The sequence below is a fragment of the Oreochromis aureus genome, linkage group 16, assembly GCF_013358895.1.
Source record: "Oreochromis aureus strain Israel breed Guangdong linkage group 16, ZZ_aureus, whole genome shotgun sequence".
Taxonomy (NCBI): domain Eukaryota; kingdom Metazoa; phylum Chordata; class Actinopteri; order Cichliformes; family Cichlidae; genus Oreochromis; species Oreochromis aureus.
In genome coordinates this window covers 132,501-142,059 of record NC_052957.1, presented here as the reverse complement: position 1 = coordinate 142,059, position 9,559 = coordinate 132,501, and the positions used below count along the sequence as shown (strand labels likewise).

Sequence of the window (9,559 nt, the reverse complement as noted above, 5' to 3'; positions counted from 1 at the left end):
TGCAGAGTGATAACAACTGTGGAGAAGATCATCAGGACCCCGGTGCCCTCTCTGCAGAGCATCTACCATCGCTGAGCCCTGACGAGCTGCCTCCATCCTCAAAGACCCCACACACCCCCAACATGTACTGTTCACACTTCTGCCCTCAAGACGAAGGTTTAGAAGTGTGAAATCCAGAACATCTCGACTCAACAACTCCTTCTTCCCCACTGCCATCAGACTCTTGAACAGCTGACCTATTTTAACAGTAATAATAATTTTTGCACATCAGGTCATCTCACATATCAAACCAGCACATTAAGCTCATAGCTCTTTTGCACATAAATTTAACACTTCAAATTTTTTCTCCTTTTATTTATTCATGCTATTTGTATTTTATCTATTTGTACATATTAACCAGCATCTGCGTGTGGACAGCAGAGAAAGAATTTCATTGTACAGAGAAATGCTTTTTCTTTGCACACATGACAATAAACGCTTTGAATCCTTGAATTGAATGAATTTGGTGTTAGAAGTGAAGAAGCTTCTTGGATGAGAAGTGAAACGTCTTCAAGGAAGTTTAAAGAAGACCAAACGCTTTTCTTTCCAAGCTCCTTAGACTACCATGACCTGGATTACTGAGGACCTACATGATGTTAGTTCAGTCGCTAACTGCTGTTTCCACCACCAAGTGATGAAACAAGTTTAAAGCATAAATCTCACAGGTCAGAAAGTTTATAAAACATTTTTATATTTTTTAGGTTGTAACTGGATTATATTCAAAAAATTATAGTTTTACTGAATTCTGATTGGTTTATTGGAGGTTTCTTTCCGCTTGTATTTTTCTCCATTTTTAAAGACTTTTCTGACAGCCCACCAACCTCTTTTCAGTGAGCGGGGCTTTTCTCTCATTCCATGGGCTCTACACACAAACACAGCTAATCATTGGTGAATAAATGGGGCTCCGGATTGTTGTAGGCATCCTATTGGTTGTTGTAGGTGCCCATCAGATGACCGTGTACGCTGTGACAGGTGACTGTGGAAGACGGTGAAAAAAACAAACTGATCACAGCGTATCCGCCATCTTCCTCCTGCTGTCGGCCTCGGAGTGTGGAGTGGAAGTAATACGGAGACTAGGCGAGGGGGAGGCGGGCAGGTCGGCTGTACGCTGTGAGCCGGTCCGGGATCGTTCACACGGCGCTTCCTCCCGCGGAGCGAACAGACGGTACGCGGATGCGGTTTGAGGTTTTCCTCCTCTGAGCTAAGCTAAAGGGTAGCCGGGCCAGCTAGCATCCGTGTAACAGAGCAGTGATCATCAGAGGCGGGCTGAGGCTACACCTCCGCCCGGCTCTCTGCGGGGAGGTGAGTGTGATCCAGGGTCACAGCACGGCTGAGGCTTCGCGGAGAATGGTACAGTGGTCCAAGGTGAACTGTGCTTCATGGCCGGAGGTTCGCTGATGGAGTTAATCCAGATCAATCTTCTGATTGATAACCTGTCAGTTCGTCGATAAACCGATTTCTGCAGCATAAACCTTTACAGCACCGCTTCGACCCGGCGAGCAGCCTGTACTGGTCCTCAGGTCCGGATCTCCTGACAGCGCACCATGTCTCAGGGCCTGCCCGGCTCCTGGGCCCCTCTTCCCGGGTGCTCTCACGGGGCGTCTCGGTGAACGGGCCGCAACCGCTGCTTGGACCGGGACATGGTTCCGGTGCCCAGAGTCCTGTTGTCAGTCAGAGGGAGCGTAATCCCGGATTAGGATTGTAACTAGGATTTATCTGAGCAGCACCATGGGATCCGCCACCAGGCTGGCCTTCAGCGTCCTCCTAATCATCTGCTCCTCAGGTGAGCACACTTGGCTCTAACATCATCACCACAGACACAATCGATCATTAGAAACCAGACTTTAATTCTGATGTCACAAGAAACAAGCCCCAGTAAATAACTCCGAGCTGCTTTGATCCTAATCCGGGCTCAGCGCTAAGATAGGTAGCAGTCAGCTGTGTCTCAGTGATGCTGTCTGCTCACTGAAACGCCTCAGGGCAGCTATCCAGCAGCTTCATTTCAATAGTGTATATCACATATAGGTGATCTTCAACCACAAGTCACCTCAGACCTCCTGCAGAAAACCTGCTGATCAGATATTGGTCAGTTATTGATTAGCTCTTGAGCTGACAGGAAACAGCTGATCTGTACCTGTTTCAGTCACTCTCACATGCTGTATGCTTCCTCTGCCTCCTCAGGTGCAATCCTGGGCCACATTCAGACTCAGACCTGTGTGCTGTACAGCTCCAGCTCCTACTCCTCCTCAGTGGAGGGCCGAGGGAACATCAGCGGCGTGGAGATCTGCTCCGGGCAGAAGGATAAAAGGCAGCACTGCTTCGCCACCTGGAGGAACACCTCCGGTCAGGTGACCGTGGTCAAACAGGGCTGCTGGCTTGACGACCCTAGCTGCTATGACAGGTAGGTGGGGCCAGAGAGGTCATGCTCAGGTAACAACAGGAAGTAAAGGAGCACTTCTGTGGTTCAACAGGAGGATAGCAGAGTTTAGACCTGATCGGGTTATTGATCGATGATGCTCCCAGCCCTGAACCTGACTTTGTTCAAGTACAGAGTGGTGATTTTAGAAGTTCCCTCAGGGCAGGTGTGTTCAGGTGTATGTCTACCTGTAGTTGAATTGGTTTGCCTACATGTTGCTGTAGGTTCACTCGGAGGATCAGAGTGATTTCAGGAGAAGAAGAGCTAGCACAAACTCACACACTCTGATGCATCCATCGGAGTGTGTGAGTGTGATGCATAAGAGTGTGACTTATGCATCCATCAGAGTGTGAATGTTCATGTATGAATTAGTTAGATAGCACTAAGAACTTAGAAAAGTGCTTGTGTGAATGGGTGAATAAGTGAGTTGTATAAAGCGCTTTGAGCGCTCAGAGTAGAAAAGCGCTATATAAGAACCAGTCCATTTACCATTACCTGTCACCAGTCAGCCCTCGTATCAATCAGAGCAATTGAACAGTTTTCATATGTGAACCGAGAGGTGCTGTAAAAGCTCACCAGTGTGATAACATGAGTTCTGTCACTGTCGCTCACCTGTGAGAGACCACACAGGTGAGTGACTGTGAGCTCATGTGTGAGGTCACTTGAGAGTTCAGTGATAAAGCTGAAACACATTAGTGCGTTTGAGGAGTAGAGATGGACCGATCCGATATTACGTATCGGTATCGGTCCGATACTGACCTAAATTACTGGATCGGATATCGGCGAGAAATAAAAAATGTAATCAGATTCATTAAATATCAAAGAAACACCTCACAAAACTTGCCACACGGCATAACTCGGCTCATAACCGTAGCACGTCGGAGCAGTGTGCGTCACATGATAGAGTGGCTGTGTGTATTTGTAGCCTCGCTACCAAACCGGCATTTCATCTCCGAGGAAGTTATCCCAGAGAGAAGTAAAGCAAGTGTGTAAGTTCATCTCTGAATGTTTGTAAAGCGTTCCCACGTTAAGCTTAACCACCGATATATGGAGCGACTGCCTCTCTCTCTCCCTCTCCTGCGCTACTTCATGAAACTGATCAATGATCAGCTGATCGGCTTTTCTGTGGCGAGTCCGTCTCTCTTCTTTGTTTTTGTCCCACTTTGCACCAGAAAGAGGAAACCAGCGGCTGAACAACAGCAGCACGTTTACGCTTGATAAGCTGTTGTTAGAATGTATTTAATATTACTTTCTACACCAGGATCCGCTTTCACGCAGCTGACGCTGGTAACTGTGCAGGGGCGGATCTAGCAAAGTTTAGCCAGGGGGGCCGATAGGGCATGAACAGGGAAAAGGGGGCACAAAGACATAATTTTCTTTCTTATTCTCATTTAAAATGTCTAGCTTTTAATAAATAATTATCTGAATCTTACACCCAAAGTTTTAATCTGATGTAAAATGTATAGAAGTCCATTACTGTATATAGTAACTGTTAAGTCTAATATACCCTAGTAAGCTATAGTACTTTTTCCTTTGGGAAGGTACCATCTGTGAATTCTGTAATTCTGTAGAAGAAAGATGTTGAATCTATTTAATTATTCTTGGAAAAATAATTTATTTCTGTGCATTTTTTTTCACCCTGCATCAAATTAAAGTTGATTACATCGATTAAGCATCATGAGGTGGAGGGTGGGGGGTGGTTCCCTATTATTTTTTTTTTGTTTTTTTTTTGCTGGGAGTTTGCAACCCTATTAGTTAGGTTGCTTAATATTTCTGCTAAGTACTCTTTAAAATACCAGAATAGGGAGGATGGAGCAGGTTTAAGTTTATTAGATTGATCAGTGTTGCTGAACTATGAAATATTTTGGGCGCAGTGTATTTTTTTACATACAGGTATAACAGAATACCTTTAGTGTTGTTGTTTATGCGATCGTGGCTCAAGAGTTGGGAGTTCGCCTTGTAATCAGAAGATTGCCGGTTTGATCCCCGGCTTGGACAGTGTCGGTCGTTGTGTCCTTGGGCAAGACACTTCACCCCGTTGCCTACTGGTGGTGGTCAGAGGGCCCGGTGGCGCCAGTGTCCGGCAGCCTCGCCTCTGTCAGTGCGCCCCAGGGTGGCTGTGGCTACAACGTAGCTTGCCATCACCAGTGTGTGAATGTGTGTGTGTGTGAATGGGTGGATGACTGGCTATGTAAAGCGCTTTGGGGTCCTTAGGGACTAGTAAAGCGCTATGTAAATACAGGCCATTTTTTATTTAAACTTGAGTATGAACTTATACAAAATGCAGCAAGATATTAAAAAACAGTTTTATTGATTAAAAAACACACTATATCGGATTCATATTGGTATCGGCAGATATCCAAATTTATGATATCGGTATCAGACATAAAAAAGTGGTATCGTGCCATCTCTAGTGAGGAGGAGGAGACACGTCATTGCGGGGGGGAGGGTTACCTAAGTGTGGTGACCTCACCTGTGCATCAGCTCATCTGTGCCGTTTCCTGATAGGAGGGAGTGTGTTGAGAGGAAGGAGTCCCCTGACGTCTTCTTCTGCTGCTGTGAGGGAAGTCTGTGCAACCAGAAGTTTTTCTACCTGCCCAACAGCAACCACACGCCACCACTGCCCCGTACGTGCCTGCTCATCTTGCAACTTATTCTGAAAATCTTTGACGTTAAAATGGAACCTTATAGTGAAAAACCTCCTGTACTTCATGTTGTAACCTCTTTTCGGTGTGTGTTTCCATAGCGACAAACATCCCACTCACGCTGCGACCCCCGGTGGTCACTGCACTGATGTACTCGCTGCTCCCCATCATGGCCGTCGCCACCATCATCCTGCTGTCATTTTGGATGTACCGACACCACAAACTGGCCTACCCACCTGTGCTGGTGCCCACACAGGTGAGACCTCCTGTGAGGAGCAGGTCATGTAACAGTCGGGTGACTTCCTGATCTGAGTTTAAAAAATGAAAAACAAACTTTCACAATAAATGCTTCATAACAGCTTTAATCAGCTGTCTGTTCTACAGGAAGTCCCAGCAGCAGGTGAACAAACTCGTTCCAGGTAAACACTGAAGCCAGGTGTACTGATCAGGTGTTTGGGGTTTGTCCTGACATGTTCCTGCTGTTTAGTCCAATCAGGAAGTCAGGAACACGTCATGTCAGGTTCAAAATAAAAGACCTGAAACACTCGCAGGTTGATCAGGAAAAGCACAGTTTCCACGGTAACAGTACACAGAGCTGGTGTTTGTTGTAGTTTAAAACAGCATCATCAACTCTGTCACGTGACTGTGTCATGTGACATTGATGCTCTTTTTGTTAAAAACCTCTGTCTTCACCTCTGGGGTGGGAGGGGCTAAGACGCGAGGAGGCGGTGACACATAGCTGGAGTAGTGAGGCAGTGCTGATGTTTCAGAGTGAGGCTGTGATTTAGCTCCACCTCTTCCTGTCTGTGTGACTTTGAGCTGTTTCTTTGCCTCTCAGCACGCTTTTCACATCATGGTCGAGGTAAGGAGACCCACTGAGCGTGCTCCGTCACCACCCGCCTTGTGTTCTCCCACTTTGGGTCTCTGAGCACATTCTGTCACCTTTATGTTTTGTGTCACATGATGTCTGCACATCCCGCTCCTTCCTTGCCCTGCATGACTGTGTCAGCACGCCACACCGCCCATCTTTAGGCCAGCCCACTCTCATGGTTCTGTCACTCTGTGTTTTTAATGTACACATGTCCATGTGGGTGTGGCCTGACAGCCCTGACAAGATGTTCTTTATTTTCCTGTATCCTCTGTCTCTGATCTCCTCCTGCCCCCCCCCCAGGAGACCGGCCCCCTGCCCCCCTCCCCTGTCCTGGAACAGAAGCCGCTGCAATTGCTGGAGCTGAAAGCCAGGGGGCGCTTTGGCTGCGTGTGGAAGGCTCAGCTGCTCAGCGAACTCGTCGCTGTCAAGATCTTCCCTGTCCAGGTCAGTGTGTGTGCCGTTAATCTTAGTGTGATTAATATTGATAATACAAGTAGCCCATTTACTACACAAGTGATTCCAAGCACTTTGGCAAAAATCTTGGCTATGAGAGGAGCATCAGAGCGTTGGTCTTCACGGCTCTTCTAACATCCAGACACTGATGACCTTCATACAGCTGAGCACCAACAGTCACATGACTGAAACACAAACATGTACGCACAGCTCACGCGGCTTATTTAACAACAACAACAAACGGGTCAGACGTGAGAATGATTTTGTTTTTATTGTCGTAGAAACAGAATAAATATTAAAAACATTATCTGATCCTTTGTGTGAAGTCTTCATGAGCAGCTGCGCCAGATGTTTCTGCTCCATATACATGAGCACATCTGCGTCAGGGAATAATGACGAGCGGAATATTCATTTCCAAACACGGTGACAGCACTCCAGTGAGACATGAAAGTTAAATACAACGATCCAGTTTTGATCAAACTGATTTTCTCTAAAACACTGAAATAAGCCAAACATGATGTTTAACCTCCACTGAGTGGCCAAAGCCTGGGGAGATTTAAAAATGATGTGGCAGGAGCCAGGGAGAATAAGCCTCGACCTTTTGGTCAGCTGACACCTGGCGAGGCGAACTGGCTGTTCGCCCAGAGGGAGGTGATGTTTGGAAATATCCGTATCTACATTCTCGCCTGAAACATCCATGCTGTGGAGACCATCCGTTACTTTGTGTCACAGAAACGGGCACATTTCAAACTTCACTCACAGTTTTAGCCGCTCTCCTCCGCCACGGCCACTTTTGAGTTTCAGTTCAGTTTTATTTCCACAGCACCAAATCACAACAACAGTCGCCTCGAGGCGCTTCATATTGTAAATTAGATCCTACAATAACAGATATTTTCAGATGAAATGCACCCCAACCCTTTGAATGATGACATCTCACAAGAGCACATGTTGGGAAATGACCTCTGTGTGAGGTCACAGTTGGGCCACGCCCCTGACTACTCTGACCTCTGACCTGTGCTCAGGAGCGTCAGTCTTGGCAGAACGAGTTTGAGATCTTCAGCCTGAGCGGGATGAGACACGAGAACCTGCTGCAGTTCCTCGGCGCTGAGAAGAGAGGCAGCGAGCTGGAAACGGAGCTGTGGCTCGTCACCGCCTACCATCACAAGGTAACAGTGACCCCGCAGGCTGGAGGTGGAACTGCAGAACACTCCTAAAACTCCATTAGAACTAGAGATGGACCGATCCGATATTACGCATCCGTATCGGTCCGATACTGACCTAAATTACTGGTTCGGATATCGGCCAGAAATAAAAAATGTAATCCGATCCATTAAATATCAAAAAAACACCTCACAAAACTTGCCACATGGCGTAACTCGGCTCATAACCGTAGCATGTCGGAGCAGTGTGCGTCACATGATAGAGCGGCTGTGTGTATTTGTAGCCTCGCTACCAAACCAGCATTTCATCTCCGAGGAAGTTATCCCAGAGAGACGTAAAGCAAGTGTGTAAGTTCATCTATGAATGTTTGTAAAGCATTCCCATGTTAAGCTTAACAACCGATATATGGAGCGACTGCCTCTCTCTCTCCCTCTCCTGCTGCTACTTCATGAAACTGATCAATGATCAGCTGATCGGCTTTTCTGTGGCGAGTCCGTCTCTCTTCTTTGTATTTGGCCCACTTTGCACCAGAAAGAGGAAACCAGCGGCTGAACAACAGCAGCACGTTTAAGCTTGATAAGCTGTTGTTAGAATGTATTTAATATTACTTTCTACACCAGGATCCTTTTCTATGTAGCTGACGGCTGGTAACTGTGCAGGGGCGGATCTAGCAAAGTTTAGCCAGGGGGGCCGATAGGGCATGAACAGGGAAAAGGGGGCACAAAGACATACTGTTCTTTCTTATTCTCATTTAAAATGTCTAGCTTTTAATAAATAATTATCTGAATCTTACACCCAAAGTTTTAATCTGATGTAAAATGTATAGAAGTCCATTACTGTATATAGTAACTGTTAAGTCTAATATACCCTAGTAAGCTTTAGTACTTTTTCCTTTGGGAAGGTACCATCTGTGCAGTCTGCAATTCTGTTGAAGAAAGATGTTGAATCTATTTAATTATTCTTGAAAAATAATTTATTTCTGTGCATTTTTTTTTTTCACCCTGCATCAAATTAAAGTTGATTACATCGATTAAGCATCATGAGGTGGGGGGTGGGGGGTGGTTCCCTATTTTCTTTTGCTGGGAGTTTGCAACCCTATTAGTTAGGTTGCTTAATATTTCTGCTAAGTACTCTTTAAAATACCAGAATAGGGAGGATGGAGCAGGTTTAAGTTTATTAGATTGATCAGTGTTGCTGAACTATGAAATATTTTGGGTGCAGTGTATTTTTTGCATACAGGAATAACAGAATAGCTTTAGTGTTGTTGTTTATTTAAACTTGAGTATGAACTTATACAAAATGCAGCAAGATATTAAAAAACAGTTTTATTGATTAAAAAACACTATATCGGATTCATATCGGTATCGGCAGATATTCAGATTTATGATATCAGTATCGGACATAAAAAAGTGGTATCGTGCCATCTCTAATTAGAACCTGGGAGAACGTGGACGAGTTGGAGCGGGTTCAATTTGTGAATGTGTGGACAGAATGAGTCGCTCTAACAAATTTGACTTCTGACCCTCCGTCTTCATTCTGTGTTCTCCCTGACGTGTTCTCAGGGTTCTCTGACTGACCACCTTAAAGCCAACGTTCTCTCCTGGTCTGAACTCTGTCGGATTGCTCAGTCAATGTCACGAGGCCTGGCCTACCTGCACGAAGACATATCTGCATATAAACCCGCCATCGCACACAGGTACGTGCGTAAGGGCACGCCCACACAGGCGCGTATATATACACACACACACACACACACCTGCCTGACAGCTCTGTGTGTTTTTCAGGGACTTCAAGAGTAAGAACGTCCTGCTGAAGTCCGACCTGACTGCCTGCATCGCCGACTTTGGCCTCGCTCTCAGGTTTGAGGCGGGAAAGTCTCCAGGTGACGCTCACGGGCAGGTGAGTCCACCTGAGCTACGCCTCTGTCACACTTTGTCATTATAGCAGTGAGAGTGTAACAGTCAGTGGATACAG

General features: G+C 46.1%; 1 protein-coding gene across 1 annotated transcript in view; it reads left to right on the top strand.

Moving 5' to 3' along the window:
- Nucleotides 1–990: 990 nt before the first annotated feature.
- Nucleotides 991–9,559, top strand: part of acvr2aa (activin A receptor type 2Aa) — a 10,631-nt gene continuing 2,062 nt past the window's right edge. Inside the window, exons 1-8 of the mRNA XM_039600211.1 lie at nt 991–1,822; nt 2,221–2,440; nt 4,964–5,082; nt 5,202–5,356; nt 6,272–6,415; nt 7,447–7,590; nt 9,148–9,281; nt 9,370–9,484. Coding sequence (XP_039456145.1) covers nt 1,768–1,822; nt 2,221–2,440; nt 4,964–5,082; nt 5,202–5,356; nt 6,272–6,415; nt 7,447–7,590; nt 9,148–9,281; nt 9,370–9,484 — 1,086 coding nt within the window. The 5' untranslated portion in view covers nt 991–1,767. The remainder of the gene's footprint in view (nt 1,823–2,220; nt 2,441–4,963; nt 5,083–5,201; nt 5,357–6,271; nt 6,416–7,446; nt 7,591–9,147; nt 9,282–9,369; nt 9,485–9,559) is intronic.